The following is a 16,759-nucleotide window of genomic DNA, read 5'->3' as shown; positions in this document are numbered from 1 at the left end:
ATAAAGGAGAGTTATAGAGATTCAACACTTCAGCATGATAAATGCTGGTCAGTGAGTGCACTCAGCTCCAGCCAGTGTTGCACTGTTATGCAAACTAGCATGAGAGCTGTGAGAGAGAACTGAGAGAAACTGTTTAGCGAGAGAGAAACAGAGTGATCCAGGGACACAGAGATAAATATACAGAAGAGTTAGATGTCAAGAGAGAAACACATATACAAACCAAAAACTGTTAGTAGTTTTCATTTTTATAATACTGCTTCAATTTGAGGCTTGTAGCATGATCTTTGCATCTGTGTGTGCTTGTGTGTATGAGTGGGTGTATGAGTAGGTGAGTGGGTGTCGATATCAGGGACATGGTGCTAATATTTTTATGGTTTACTTACCATAATAACCATTGTAGAAACTATAGCATCCTGTATACATGCTCTTTTCTAGACCCTCTGCATGCAGTGTTAGCTGCAGAGTCTTGTATTTGAGAGGTGGGAACCAGCATTTATGACAATTTTTTTTTTCAGGATTGAAAACCGTAAAACGACTTTTCCCTTTGACAAAATTCTACCAGTGCTTTTGTGTGTGTTTTAATTTGTTTACAACAGCTTAAGTACATTTAGCCAAACTTAATGCAGTCTGATACAACAGTACTGCAATAAATCCTACCTTGATGAAGGTTATGAAGGTATATTATTGAGGCCTGCTGAATCGTTTAAATCACTACTCAAAACATACTTGTATAAAGCAGCTTTTAATTCTTGATTTCAATGCTTTTATCTTTGGTTTTTATTTTGATTTTTACTTTTGGTTTTTATTTTATTTTGTCTGTTTTATTGATTTTATTGTTTTAACATAACATATTTATAATTCTCCCTGTCATACTTGCCTTAATACTTGACACTTTGCCTCTCTTCTCTGTGTGTTTTATTGCTTTGTTTTGTTTTTCTGTATGTACAGCACTGTGTAACTCTGTTTTGAAAAGTCCTATATAATAAAGTTATTATGATTATGATTATGATTATCATGATCATTATTATTGTTGTTATTATTATTATTATTATCATCATTATTTTTATTATTATTATATTCAGTTTGCATTGTATGGACAGGTGTTTTGTCCACCTCATTTAGCTCGATGAGAGTTTGTATCTCTCTGCATAATGTAATACTGTTCATCGGTAGCACCAACTACATCTTCCAAAATGATCACACAGACTGTTGTATTGCCCACCTTAGTTTTAGCTCGGCATACCTAATAAACTGGTACCTGACACTGACTCTTTAACAACTCCTTCCTCTCTTGGTTTCAGTCTATCTCCATCCCTGTATACCTTTGTCAGCTTGGCCTGAGGCTAGAATGCGATTGGTTGTCTGTGCTGCCACGGCGCTTGCTCATTGGCTCGCTGAGGGCCATGTGCTGTGGATGCTGACTCACAGCAAAAAGGAAGGGAGGAGTGTATGAGTGTTACTGTGTCTGTGTTTTGAGACTAAGAAATAAAGAGGAGAGTGGGCGCTGGATACAGATTTGTTTGTGTGTGTCTGTGAGAGGTTGTCTGTTGTAGAGACAGACAGACAGACAAGTCTATGGCCATCTGTAAGAAGGAAAACTGAAAAATAGGTCACAGTAGTGCACCTATCAGCCCGTTCGCTCTCGCTTTCTGTCTCTCGTTTTCTTTATCTCTCCTCCGGTGGTGTCAAGATTTTGCCATCTAATTATACATTTATTTTTGCCTCTCTCTTTCTCTTTCTCTCGCTCTCTCTCTCATTCTGTCTCTGTCTGTCTTTCTCTCTCTCTTTCTCCATTGTCTTCCTTTCTGTCTTTCTGTCTGTCTGTGCTCTTTCTACCTCACTACCCCATCGCCTGTTGTTGCCATGACTACCTTGCAGTGTGCTGGAATGCACATAGTGGCGTTGGTTACCAAGGTGATGAGATGCTCAAGTAGATCATTAGAAATCTATTGGGTTCCACTGGCTTTTGTGTGTGTGTATTATATGTGTATGTGTGTGTGTGTGTGTGTGTGTGTGTGTGTGTGTGTGTGTGTGTGTGTGTGTTTGTGATGATCCAAGTGGAAGAAATCAATAGTTGGTCGAGTGAAGTGGGATGGTCAAACTGGAATGATGGCTAGATAGCTTTCACTCTGCCTCCAGCCATTTATAGATTCATATTTCAGCCAGACTATAATATGAGCACCATGTTGCTGTCCTATATTTGTTACCAAGAGGAGATGAAAGCAATTATTTATTTGATCAATTTCCCTTTCTCACCCTTGCTATTTTAGGACTTTCATCACTGAAAATCTGCTACCACAGGATATCAGATTAGATAAGAACAGCTCCACAAATTTATAAGTATGATTGCTGCCGTACATTTTTCACTTAGTGGATCAATGCACTTCTGGTTCTGCAGAGGATGGCCTTAATGCCGCAGGATAGGCAGCACGTGAATGAATAGACATTAGTTCCGCAGGGAGATCTAATTCAATAACATTCACAACATTGTCGGGTATGTTGTCGTAGCACAGGTTAGTCATCTTACATGCCGGGATGGATTAAACTCATGCACAAAACACAGCTAATGTTTTCAGCTCCAGGTCAAACTTTGACTACTATGGCTACATACCAGCCAAGCTGCATGAACAGACATTGTAAAGAAATGAATAAAAACACAGATTTTAGTAAAGGCACAACATCAGCTCCGATTGTCAGGCCAGTTGCCTTTGCCTTTTCAAGGAATATACATGAAACACTATTTAGACTCTTTGCCCTTTTTGAGTCCTGTTGATTATGTTATTGCTCTAATCTCTCTTCCTCCCTTCTAACTCCTTTTTTTTCTTCACAATCTTCTCCCACCACCTTCCTCCTCCTCCCTTTCTCTCCTAGCTAAGGATAGGAATCCACACGGGCTCAGTGCTGGCAGGAGTGGTCGGGGTTAAAATGCCACGTTATTGCCTGTTCGGGAACAATGTGACACTGGCCAGCAAGTTTGAATCAGGGAGCCATCCGAGGTGTATCAATGTTAGTCCCACAACTTACCAGTAAGTGACTGCAGTATGCATACAAATATACAGATATGCATGTACACACACATATATATATGGTCTTGCATTAAACCATATAGCCGTACATTTTGGGGTAATACAATCCTCTTGGGGACATACAGTATGTTATAATTATGTGTACATCACTTGATATTAGAAATTTCTGTGATCACTCCTGGCTTTGCATAGCACTCTAACTGTGTGTGTGTGTGTGTGTGTGTTTGCACGTCTCATGACTACTTACGTTTGCTGTAATGGATCTTGTCTCATTTTATCTAATTTTCTCTGTTTATTTTTTCAACCTTATTCTTTAATAACATTTCTTCTCTTCTCTTCTCTTCTCTTCTCTTCTCTTCTCTTCTCTTCTCTTCTCTTCTCTTCTCTTCTCTTCTCTTCTCTTCTCTTCTCTTCTCTTCTCTTCTCTTCTCTTCTCTTCTCTTCTCTTCTCTTCTCTTCTCTTCTCAACAGGTTGCTGAAAGATGACCGTTCTTTTTCATTTGTACCTCGTTCACGACTGGAGCTCCCTGAGAATTTTCCCAAAGAGATCCCAGGGACATGTTACTTTCTGGAGGCAGGGACGTCTCACAGTCATGCCTCGCTGACCAGCTCTCGCTCCGCTCCCCCGGCCTCTATGAGGAAAGTCTCCTACAGCATTGGGACCATGTTTCTAAGAGAAACAAGTTTGTAGGTCCCATACAAAGACTAGGATGCACAGGTACATATTCATTAAGTGAGAGGCTGGATTTGAACCTGGGGAACATGCAGGGAAACGATCACTCGGATCTTTGGATATGCAAATGCATTATGTGAAAACTTGGATTCAGGCCTGTGGGATGGCCTGTATCAATCAAATTTGAAAAACAAAAATGCTTTCATCACAGGTGTAAAAGAACAACATGCCCTCATCTCCCCTGTGCAAGGAGGATATGGTTCAAAAGACCTGAGGAACAGCAACTGTCCTAGGCTCACACGGACCCTTCCCCAAGGAAGTGTACTGTTGGGGCAATTAGTCGAGAAATCTTAATATAAAACTTAATATCTAGCTGGATTCCTCAGCTCCGTACCTGGTGTCCAGCTCTCTCCAGTGGTCCTCTCTCCCAAATGGCACCCTGACCTGGGTTTAGAGGCAACAATGCTTGGAGCAAACCTGGAGAGAGACCATTTACACGACCAGTGTTGCACTCATTAGCAATGGAATTGCGCAAATAGAACAACTCCACTTTCCATTAACAAAGTGGATGCTGAGGAATGAAGTTGTATGAACTTTTGAAAGATGGCAACATTGACGCAAATGTTTGCTGTGCATCATGGCCTCTTGTACACGGAAGACCACTACTGAAGAACAATACAACTCCCCCTTCCTCCCCTTCCAACTGTCCCAAAATCACATCATGCTTTACTAAACATCTGATGCTTGTTACATTCATACATCAAGTCTAGGACCAGTTGGGATGGGGAGAGATAAATGAGAGGCACAAATAAGGTTTGAAAAGGGGTCATTTTAGGACAAATGCCAAAAATGCTAAGCTGATCTTAGAGCCTTTCCTGCTTCTAACCCACAGCAAACTATAACCAACAACAATCCAGCCATTTCATTGCAGGTAATATGTTTAGGACTGAAAATTATTCCCAGCTCAGTGCCTTTTTACTGCTCAAATCAGGACAAATACAAGATGGATTCATTTTAAATATTTGAAAAAAAAAAAGAAAAAGAAAAGGAGCACTTCATTTATCTTATGTCTCCACTTGTTTGAAGACATTTCTGTGCCATTATCTACACTAGAGAGGGAAGGATTTGAATGAGGAAATGACATGTGCCAAAGTTTATAAGCCACATTTGAACCCAGGATCCTGCAAGTCAGGGGAACCTTATCCCAGCGAGCTGCCCGCAGCACCGACTAGTTGTGTACTTCATTTTGAGACAGTCATAAGTGGCTAGCAAAAAATAAATCAAGTGCTCTTCAAATATTTGAAATTCAATACATCTGTTTTGTCCAGATCAACCAATAATTCACACAATACAGTACTGATAATATAGTACTATAGTAACTTGTACACATAGTCACAGTATGCACGCTTGACACGGTTCACATTTTCATATATAATCTTTTTTAATTGCGTTGTTTTTTACCACATGGATATAAAAGATACACTAGCCCCTCGAAAACATAACTAACAGGATTTCAATTCAAGTCTACTAGTTTGTTGGTAGACAGAGGATGATTCACTCAATGGAAATCTCAGGCCTTTCAAATACTTCAGCGTAGCTCAGTAACCCAGACATGGCAAAGTAAATGTCAGGAGTTTTCTTCATAAACTGTGATCAGAATGTGAGAAGTGAAGGGTTGAACCTGGATAGTCTTAATATTTTACAGACTTGGCACATTTGGGTATTCACTTAATCTAACTTATATTACATCGCTGCCATTGTTCTTCATCAGTGAAGTACAAATGAAATATCAGGTTTATACAAGAGTGTGAATAACTGGCTGTTACAGGCCCACAGAGAAAAAAAAATATTGTAGGAGGCATTGTTTTACCTGAAATATTAAATTTTTCATGTGATAGAAATGTTTATATTGTCATTAGAAGTACACTGAGATTTTTCAAGATCACAATAATTCAAACTTATTGTTGATGACTAAAAAAAAACAAACTGTTCTTCAGTTAATCAAGGTTGTTTAAATCAAAGGTGGTGTTTACCTTCAAGGTGTTTAAAAAAAAAAAAAAAAAAAAAAAGGCAAGGATTGGTTCCTTCTGTCTATTGTGTAGATTCATTTGTTAAAGGGTGAAACATTTCAATAGCCAAACACTTTGTCAAACCACTGGCCTTGGCAGGAACAGGAGCGTGTGCTGGCTATGCTACAGTGTGTGTTTAAAACACAGCACGTAGGAAAACATCAGAAGGATAATGTAGGACGCAAAAAATGATGCCCATCTGGCTGAAAATTTCACCCACTAAAGGGCAGAGATTGACACCAGCACAACAAAGTAATGTGCCATATTAGAGGAAAAGATGGCAGAAGGGGAAAGTAGAAAAGCGAACCAGAGATGGGTTAGAAGTACCACAAAACTTTGGTCCTTGTTCATTTTTGCCATCATTGCCATTAGATTCTCTGACAGCAGTAGCATCAGAAACACTTGCACATGTCCAACATGTTCTGTGAAGATCCTTATGGCAATGAAAATAGACAATTTTGCTAAAAAAGAAAATGCAAATATATTTTTGACAATATTTTTTCCACATACCCCACACTCTTATCCATATTCACTGTAAACAAAAAAAATAACTATATCCTATTTTTAATTGTTTCCTGTCGCTTAAAGTATACTATGCAGTATAGAACTAACAATGGACTAGACATAATAACACCTGAAGATAAATCCAATCAGTCGAACATGTGGGAGGTTAGTTTTTAGCCTAAAAATATCAGGAATTGTAACACAAAGAAAGTATGTGTATTAGCTCTGAACTAGGTGCCATTTTCCAGTGGGTCAGCAAATGGCCATTCAAAATTTAAGTCAGTAGATTATTTTTAGTGGAGGCTTGCCACACCTCTTAGAAAGCAGCATTATGTTGTCCACAAAGCCAAAACAGTTCATGAGACCAAAAGGTCTGCAACATTCATATTTTTTGTGTCGTTATGGAGAACCAGAATCTGCAACACGCACCTGGGACATCAGTGAAACCTACATCTTGTATATGTATAAATCAGTGGTTCAGAGGAGTAGCACTTTGACTTGTCTGGTTTTTAGTAACACCGACAAGCCTGCCCAGCAAAACTAAATTCTGGCTCAGTATAAATTGCCAAGTACACTAGAGAGTGGTTCACCTGGTTTTCCAAGAGCCTGAGGGAAGTTTCCCATGTCTCTAAGGCCTGGGAAAATGGGTGCTGGTTAGTCTTAATCTTGCAGCTGATTACAAAGAAAAGTACAATTTCACAAATGTTTGAGAGGCCACATGGGCCATTTTATGAAAACATCAGTTTTCACACAGTGTATTCAGCTCTATTTTAGTTTTATCTGATATGGACAAAAGTACCCATAAGTAGTCCCCTGTGCATAAGCTTGTTATACTGGGTTAAACCAGAAACATGGGGCAAGTAGCAGTTTGATGTCATTACTGCAGGATTCAATATACACAATAAACTCCAGTCCAGGAACCGATAGACAAGATTAGATACAGATAACTGATTGATGAGGAAGTGCTAATTAATGATGGTCAATTCTGACTACTATGTTGACAATGCATGGTTGCTATTTTAGCTGCCATTGCAAACCTATTTGATTACAAAATTTGACTATAAAATTAAATAAGCAAGTGCGAATCATGCCAAATCCACTGTAGTGGTGTTCTTGCACTGAAATGTGCAAGAACACTACTTTCAATCCAGCAGTACATAAATGACTGAATTTCCTTTGGGTCCTTGCAAGGCAGGTGAACCACTCTTAAGCCTGGGGTAGGTTTTTTTCCAAGGCTTTCACATACAGAGACATACAAGTGCTCTCTGCCTGTCATCCTGGCACTATTCTGTACTGCATACATGCATTAATGTGTACTTCATAAATCTATTGTAGCATAAATGTAGTGCAGGTGTCGTTTACACTCAACTTCAGTAGTGCCTGAATTCTGCATCTAGGCTAAATAAAGGACGTTACACCAGCGTTACACCCACGCAACTTGTGTCCAATGCTCATGTCTCCAATTGTGTAAATTCCTGGAATAATATTAGACATTTGGTCAGATCTTGCAAGTCTTGCTGTTGTGATGCGGAGGTGCTGCAGGTACTGGTTCTCTATGGTGCCGTCGTCAGTCTTGGACCGTTGCACTGCAGTGCGTACTGTAGGTGACTTACTCACACAGAGGCAAACATCACAGTTACAGTGGCAATACAACTGAGCTGTACTGCAGGGGCTGTGTCAAACAATGAGCCTCATGAGCCTGAGATTAAGTGTGGGCGGGTCCAGTGTCCAGTGAGACAAAGCCAAATACATCCATAACTCCAGCAACTGTGTGAGTTTGTCAGTGTGTGTGTGTCAAACAATATGAGAACGTATTGAGTTTGGTAATGTATAAACGTAATTATTTGTTAATGAAGGCCCACTGTACCTGTAACAAATCTGTACAATTTAGATATATTTAATATATTCAAACTGAAACATGGAAATTGTAATAAAATTAAAGCAAATTTTTTTTTTTTAATAATTCACAAAATGATTTGACATTTTCACATTTTCCACTGCTTTATTGTCCTTTTTCTATTTCAGCCAGATACATTATGTCAGTATGTGTGCCATCTAAAGCCAGGCTGGTTTTCCCAACATGCCAGTGTCCCACAAAACCTTCATACCCTCAAGTAAAATCCTTTTTTCTTTTTTTCAATAATCAAGGGGAAAAAAATGATAGATTTTTCATTGACACTATTGTAATTTTTTCATTCTACATCACATTTTGAATGATTTTCATTAACAATGTATTTATGAAACATTTTCCTCAACTGAATGAGCATGACACTGTCAGTTTTTTTTTTTTTTTTTTTTTTTAATAAATAAAGTTACTTAACATATGTTTTTTGCAGGACATTGTTATAAACTGTCTTGCTGCCAAGATCAACTTCATCCCCACTGGCTTACAGTACAGTGGGTCTAAGCTGATGGGAACTGGTCCCTATTGGTTTAACATTAGCCTGGTTTTAACAGCAGAAACAAATATGGTTGATGCTTGTCATCCGTGTCCAGGGTTTTCAAAAACAAATAAAAAAAAGCTCCCAGAATGGATGCACATAACTCACTCCCACTGATTTTCAATCTATACAGCTTCATCCACATGAGAATAGTAGCTTCCATAACATTTGTTCATCAGCTTAGTTTAAAACAAATAGAATATTTGAGACATTTTAACAAATCATCATTTCACTGGGATCTCTCCCTCAGACCTCTCTTTGGTAAACGCTGGCTGATCATGTCATTTGTCAAAAATCTGGTCAGTGTTTTGTACTTTGATGTCATGTTGAAAACATAGAGCTGACCCTGGACATGAACCCTGTTTCACCCTGCTGTTGGAATCAGGTGTGTATGTGGAAGAGGCTTGATGACAGCTGTTGGTTTCTGACTGACATTAAGGGCACATCTTCTGTCTTATATGATGTAAATAAAAAACACCAAGTATCTTTAATAAGGAAGAAAGACTGTGACTGTTATTGTGTATACATGCATTTATGAGTGATATGACATGAAAAAAAATCACCGTTACACTTCATAGATGTTCATATTAGCATTAATTTCCCTTTTTGATTTTTATCTCAGTGTTAGCCCTAGAATTCAATATGTTTCCCAAGTGTGTGTAGATCAAATCGATACTGCAAAACAAGGGCTGCTTCTCCATGAGACAGTCATCAGTGTATCTACACTTTCCATAACAGCGTAGCATGGAATTACATAACACAGTGCCAGACTGTTCCAGATGGATCTTGATCAATTGGCAGGATGATTCACAGGATCATGGTTTTTTGGACCAGGCAATTGTTTTTTTTTGTTTTGTTTTGTTTTTTTTGTTTTTTTTTACACGTTTGTGATCTTTGATGATTGGTAATCATTCTCTCACTTTAGCTTCATCCTTATGGTCCTGGTTTTTAGGTCTTCACTGTGATCAGTGATCACTTCTGAACTTCATAGTTGAGGCGTGTTTGCTCATAGACACTGGAACTGTTCCTGGATTTCTAGAGGTGCTCAACGCTTGAATCTTTTATCAACAAATTTATCTCCTGGAAATAAGAGTTGCATCAGGACGATTTTTTTTTCATTTTGACTTCTGAGACAGGCAGATTGAATTTTAGATTGATTCTGTCAGTGACTATTTCAGTGAAGACGAATGAGCACTACCAGCCAAACAATTAATCATAACAGACATTTTGACTTATCAGGGGTGTAACTGATAACATCAAGCATTAGCATGTTTTTTTTTGTGTCCCAGTAAGCCGTGACAGTGAACCAGCATTCACAACTGAAATGAAATCAGTTTCTAGGGTCAGTTTTGCATTTCCAAAGATAATGCAGTGGAGATCATTTCACTGCTGAAGGCTTGGACTGTTGTAAAAACAAAAGGATCTTAATTTGTAAACCTTTCTTTTTCTTTCCACTTCTGCTTCTCCAATTGTTGCGATGTTGCAGCTTTTAGGTGCAGCTTCAGCTTAGTGCTCTTCCTCTCACTAACGACGACTAAAACTGGTGGTTGAAATCTCTTTTAACTCACTAGTCAAACACATAACTTAACCAGTTTGGACAGAAAACCACTGATGCGCAGTCTGTGTCAAAGAGATGTAGGCCAACTAATAAAGTGGGTACTGGGTAATTTCAGTGAACCAATCCGACTGTCCATGGATGCTTTCAAACTGTGTTGATAATATCCAGCCTGCATGCAAGATACAAAATAAATCTGGTTGCCATGTTAACTATGGTAACAAGCAGGGTTTTTTTTGCCTGTAACCACTAAATAACACTTAAGACAGAATCCTGCAAAATGTTCAATGGCAATTTCAATGATGTCATTAATTTCCCTCCCATGTATTCTCATAGTTCACCCGTCTTCTCTGTTCAGTTTTATCTTCTCTCCTCATTCCTCTCACCCTCCAGCCCTCCATCCATCTTTCCTCCCTTTATCTTTTACCCCCCCTCTCACCCTCCATATGCAAATAGGCTTCCATTACACTAATTGGCTCTGGGTGGTTTGAATATTTCACATGGGCTGTTTTCACTGCTCAAGCGGGTGAATATGGGCTGTGGCATAACATCACACACAACTAATGCACTAATGGAAATCACACACAAACACACACACACACAGGTGTTAGGTATGAATGAATGAACAAAGGTCATGTAATTTACACACTGTGCCTGCCATATTAGCCAAATGAAGCAGGGCTGAGTTATGGGGGGTACTGACAGTATTAACAGTTCGATAGGAAGTTATGAGGGTGCTGTGGGGTTAGGTTGTGCGTGTCAGACCACTCCACATGAACATGAATTATGCAGTCATTATTCATGGATGCTTCTGTAGAGGAGATGATCTCTGATTTCGATGTGTGTAAACCACACTGAAGATCACGGGGTGAGGTTATATAAGTTCATCTTTTAGTTTGACCTCTTGCTAGGAGAATTTCTGCTGTGAGAATGATACACAAAATTGGGTTGTGGTCGACTAACCACAAATCCAACATGTTGGGTTGTGGTTAAGGTTGTGTTTTCCTGTGCTATTGTAGGAGAATGTTATTCATGTTTCTGGATTTTGATGTTCTATTTCAACAATATTAATTTCTTTTTACTGAGTTTCTCTTGCAACTTAAAAGAAATAGTGAACATTTTGGGACATGTCCTTAATCACCCTCTTTCCGAGAGTTTTTCTGGTATAGCTTTATCCTAAAATGTCAAACTATTCCTTTAAATTTACTGTACAGGGCTGTTAAGATCATAAACAAACAAAACCCTGCTCCCAACAGCATTTGGCAGTTGACACTGTTAGCACAGGAGTAAAGTAGAGCTGAAACAATCAGGTGATTATTCAATTAGTTCAATGACAGGAAAAAATATGAGTTCCAGCTTCTCAAATGTGAATATTTGCAGAGTTTCTAATGTCTAGTGTCTAATGTGATGTAATTTTTCCTCCTACAATTTTATAACATTTTATAAACAAATTGATTAAGCAAGCAAATAACGGGCAGACTAATCAGCAATGAAAAGCTCTAAGTTGTCTTCATAATTTGCAGTAGCAGTACCTATGGCTTGCCAATGTTTTCAAGTGAATACACTTGGCCACTTTTACAGCATGGAGGCCAGTGAGGGATCTCATCAGTGTGGGAAACAGGTTGACTATTTACATCCCTCCTTCCCAAATGAGGACATAACAGGGGCAAAAATAAATTAAACAAGAAATAACATCCGTGAGAGGTGCAGCACAGAGTAAACACAGCAAAGAGCCAATCAAATAAAAATGTGTCACACTCTTTCAAGAGCAAAGAGAAAAATGTGTTCACCGACAGAAGGCATGACGTCTCAGTCTTGCGACCTTCATTAGATTAATTGCATCTGCCTGTGAACTAGTAGATGAAGATATATGAAGAAAGGATTGACCTTCATCTTCCCTGTGCTATTTGTTTGGTAATATACTGTCAGACACTCTGGCTGACGGGGCGTATCCACACACCCACTAAACCCTGCCAGGCAGCAAGTGTGTGTATCTTTAACTTTGTTTATATCTGTGTTTGTATTTTGTAGCTGCAGTTCATCCAAGGGGTGTGGGTCTCAATAATGAATCACTGCTACCCTCTTATCTGTCTCTCTTCCACAACACCCTGTCCTTCCATTTCCTCCCAAGCCATGTTCCTCCCTCATCAACAGGCCTGTAAATCTCTCTGTTATTGCCATCTTTCCATATTGTTTTTCACCCCTTCATTTGAATGCCCATTAGACATTCATACAACGTCCCATTTACTGATTAGTATCTGTTTATATTCTTCCTCAAAGCTTGTGTTTAAGCAATGCTGTTCTAGAACAGATTTTATTTTAATGTTTGGCTTGGATCAGGGTTTGAAATATAAAGAACTGAACATTATTTTTAATAAAGTTTCTGAACATACCACACATAACTACTTAATTTTGGGAGAAATATTTTTAAAATGATGCACACAATGTCTAAAATATTTTCTACAACATAAAACAACATAAAAGACTAAGTACATTTGCACATTAAATGACATGAAGAAATTATATATATTTTGAATATTTATAAACAAGCCTAAAAGATACACAGTATTGTTAAACAGTTTTCATTGGGCAGTGGGAGATAGGGATGACTGAAACCTCAGACGACTTTATCCCAAACATGCAATAATCCACACATCCTGCTTTGCTCTGATATTTTCCACCAGGGTCACTAGAGTGGAAAAGAGATGAACAGGATTGGGGATTAGTGTTGATCCATGCAAATTAAAAGATCATAGAGGCAACCTCACAAGGCCGTGTGAGTAGGCTGCCCTTTGTGTGAATCTGCTTGTGTTTTTGTGTGTGTATTTACAAGCCTGTCTGTTAGAGCTTGTAACCTCCCTGCACTCCCGGCACTTTCACTCCCTGCATGTGCGTCATTTTTACTGTGCTCTATGCATTTGTGTGGACATTTTAATCTTCATGGGATAAGCAAAGTGGTGCATATTTTTGTTGACTAGAACATTAATTTATATTTTTTCCTAGATGTATCTGCAGTCTCTCATATGTGAAATCCCTGTTAATCTCAGAGATCAGTGTATAATATTGCTGGGAGAGCATTTATACCTACAGGATTACTAGAATACACACCATTTGCATCAGTATTGCAGCAAACATAATGTCCACTGCCCTAGAAAGCCTGGATTGTCTGTAATAATCTGACCTAACAGACTGAAATCAGACACAATTTGTCAGAGGTTTGCATTAGTTTTTCTAGTAACTGAATGATACAACACAAGCCAGCTTTTCCTGTGGGAGTTCATGACTTACTTCACTTCTCTGTGATTGACTCAGCAGCAGAGGGGAACCGTCAGGGCCTTCTAACATATCAGCATCAGCATTTAAATGTTATATTTAATCTTTTTCATTTAATAATTTTTATCTTCTAATTCTAATTTTAGCCTCATTTTCTACTCAATTTGCTTCAGAGATTAGAGGGTTAATATCCTAAAAAATGAATGTAGAGTTATCCAAACAGACTTTTCTCTGGTTTTTGTCACTTGGCAGAAAAAAAGATTAGCTAGTGAGTAGTATTGCTCTTGGCCTTTTTGAAGCCTGAAGGCCAGAACTATTGCACGTCAGCATCATCATCAGCTTTTCAAATAGGTGCACTCGCTGTCTTGACTCGCCCCTCCTGTCTTTAGAACTCAACAGAACATTGTGGGGATACTTCCAATTTGTAGGCAGCAAAATAATGAAAACCCCCTCTTTTTTTTTAGCATATCTCAGCCTCCATACATATCAAATTGTTCTCAAATTTTTTTTTTGTATTGATTTCACAAAGGAAATGTAACATTGAGCTTTTGAGTAGCTAGTGGGTGGATTTTGATACCTTTGTACAGAGCGAGGCTAGCTGTTTCCCCCTGTCCCCAGTCTTTATAGCTACTACGCTAAGCTAACTGGCTCTTGGCTCCAATTTCACATTAGCAAAGTGATGCCATGAGACTGGTATCAATCTTTTCATCTAATACTCTGCTACAAAGTGAATAATCTTATTTCTCAAACATATTGAACTATTCCTTTACAATGTACATTTCTGCTTGTTAGTCTGGATGCTTGACCTTTCAAGAAATGCTGTTTTGATAAAGCTGAAACAGGAGATAGGCTAATACACACTGTCCTCAACTAACTCTCTTACACTCTGGAGACTAACTGTATCTAATTGTGTGTGTGTGAGAGAGAGAGAGAGACAGAGAGAGAGAGAGACAGAGAGAGAGAGAAAGCTTTGAAGACAGTCCAGAGCTGTTCAAAGGATCTAGCTGGACACAGACACACAGCTGATGAAACAAACTGTACATAACTCTCTCTCTCTCTCTCTGTGTGGTGTGTGTGTGTGTGTGTGTGTGCGTGTGTGTGTGTGTGTGTGTGTTTTCTTGAGTGTGATTTAAGGGTACGCTCTCAGTAACCTCCTACTTCCTGGAACATCCTGTAACTTCATTACCATGCTCTCATTAGATACTCATTTAGACCAATGAGATTGAGCTGTAATGTAATCATGCCGCATAAATTATGAGAGAAATCCATTATTACTGCAATCATCCAGCTAATTAGAAACGGGACACACCACCTGTTGTGTGTCTTTGTGCATTGAAGGGGATTTAGGGGTTTTCAAAGTTCACCTCTGCACTGAACTGTGTTATAGTTTGGGGTCAGTGAAAGAGAAGGATATTACTGTTGTTATATTACTGCTGTTTTTGTGTGTGTGTGTGTGTGTGTATGTGTGTGTGTGTGTGTGTGTGTGTGTGTGTGTGTGTGTGTGAGAGTGAGTGAGTGAGTGAGTGAGTGAGTGAGTGAGTGAGTGAGTGAGAGAGACAGAGAGACAGAGAGAGTACATGTGACCATGTGGATGTGTGTCCTCACACACCTGATAAACAACCAGTTACTGTAAAGTGAGAGTTATGGATGGAGAGATGACGCAGTCACCTTGACCCAATATTAACTCAGCACGCAACGGACAGGTTGTGTGGTGTCCTGGGAGCTGCTTTGACGCCTGAGGAAGTTTGTGTGTGTTCTCGTTTCACTACAGTCTATGTGCTTCTGTGTGTGAAAGAGTGAGAGGCTTTCTGTTTTTCAAGGTCACCTTTGTCTTTATTTGAAAGCTGGAAAACAGGAACTTCTAACGCCATTAGGGAGAAGGTAAGAGGAAGACAGAAGTGATTGTGAGAGGCAGAAATGGGATTTGGAAATTTGGCAGATGTCTGTCTGAGGAGGGGTTTACAGTAAGTGGAAGAATGAGCATGAATTAATTTAGGTTTAATTTAGTATTAAGAGAGAGATGTTGAGAACAATGAACAGACTCAAAGGAAGCAACAAGAAACACACATAGACAAATCTAAATTTCAACAGGACTGTGGACTGAGCATTCCCATTGCGTAACCATACATGTGCTGGTTGTTATCTCTGAAACAAACAGTTAGGGTCAAACAAATTGTCAGACAGCTGAGAAAAATGATCTTGGAGATTATTACTCATCGGTTTAAGAAAAAAAGTAGCCATAAATTAGCTGATAGTGGAGATTAATGAAGAAATAAATATTTTAAGTGCGTCTGCTGAAGGATGAGGAAGATTTCATTTAATCACCTTTAACATTTACAGACCATAGCAACAGTTTTAGCCCATGAATAGCAAATTATACATGCTTACTTACACTACTGCCATTTTCATGTGTATTTTCTTAATTTTAAGTGCACGACTGGAGGTTACTTGCCTCCAAAAACACCAGCACAGTTTAGTTTACAAGAAGTGACACCTACAGGTTTCTGCAAAGATGTTTTTGGCTCACCATCCTGACAGTTCTTCGGAGCTGGAATATCAAAATTCAGGCCATGTGGTGGTTCTGAGGTGGAACCAACAATCTAGGATCAGCTGAGAATCAAGAAAACACACAACCAGACATATCTTCCTTATGAAACAATCATTTTAGGCATCGTCAAGTGGAATTTGAGAAGAATTGAAAGCTTTGTGGCTTAGCAACAGCATCTTGCAAGGATGGCATACTGTGTGGCTTTTCTGTGAGTTGAACATTAGTGTTGAGATGGAAAAACATGCAACAGCCAACCTACGTGTCCCTGGTTTGAGGGGACTTGGACCTCTATTGCATATCTGTCCCTCACTTCCTTTCATCTCTCTTCACTACACACTTTCCTCACTTTTCTATACACTAAGTATGAAATAATCCATCCTAAGACAAGTCATGTGCATCCTTTTCCCAAAAGTGCACTGTAAATACTAAAAAAATATGTGTATATGTGCCAAAATAACATCTCTTTAGAATTCATGGCCTCTTCCAACAAGACTAATTTATTTTTTGCTTAGACAACATTGTAATGTGAAAGTCCTGGATATTAATTTTCTCTTTCATGGATAGTTTGATTCCAACAAAAAATTTACCAAAATAACAAAAATAACACAAGATTCATAAATTATAAGCAGATTAAAGTGAAAACATTGGATTGGAATGTTCCTTCCTCTCC

General features: G+C 38.8%; 1 protein-coding gene across 1 annotated transcript in view; it reads left to right on the top strand.

Moving 5' to 3' along the window:
* The window catches only part of gucy1a2 (guanylate cyclase 1, soluble, alpha 2), a 38,893-nt gene extending 29,678 nt beyond the window's left edge, over window positions 1-9,215 (top strand). Inside the window, exons 8-9 of the mRNA XM_056374195.1 lie at window positions 2,872-3,026; window positions 3,498-9,215. Coding sequence (XP_056230170.1) covers window positions 2,872-3,026; window positions 3,498-3,717 — 375 coding nt within the window. The 3' untranslated portion in view covers window positions 3,718-9,215. The remainder of the gene's footprint in view (window positions 1-2,871; window positions 3,027-3,497) is intronic.
* Window positions 9,216-16,759: the final 7,544 nt, after the last annotated feature.

The sequence above is a fragment of the Seriola aureovittata genome, chromosome 4 (genome assembly GCF_021018895.1).
Source record: "Seriola aureovittata isolate HTS-2021-v1 ecotype China chromosome 4, ASM2101889v1, whole genome shotgun sequence".
In the NCBI taxonomy this organism is placed as follows: domain Eukaryota; kingdom Metazoa; phylum Chordata; class Actinopteri; order Carangiformes; family Carangidae; genus Seriola; species Seriola aureovittata.
Note: the sequence above shows the minus strand (reverse complement) of the source record. Positions and strands in the feature narration are given on the sequence as shown.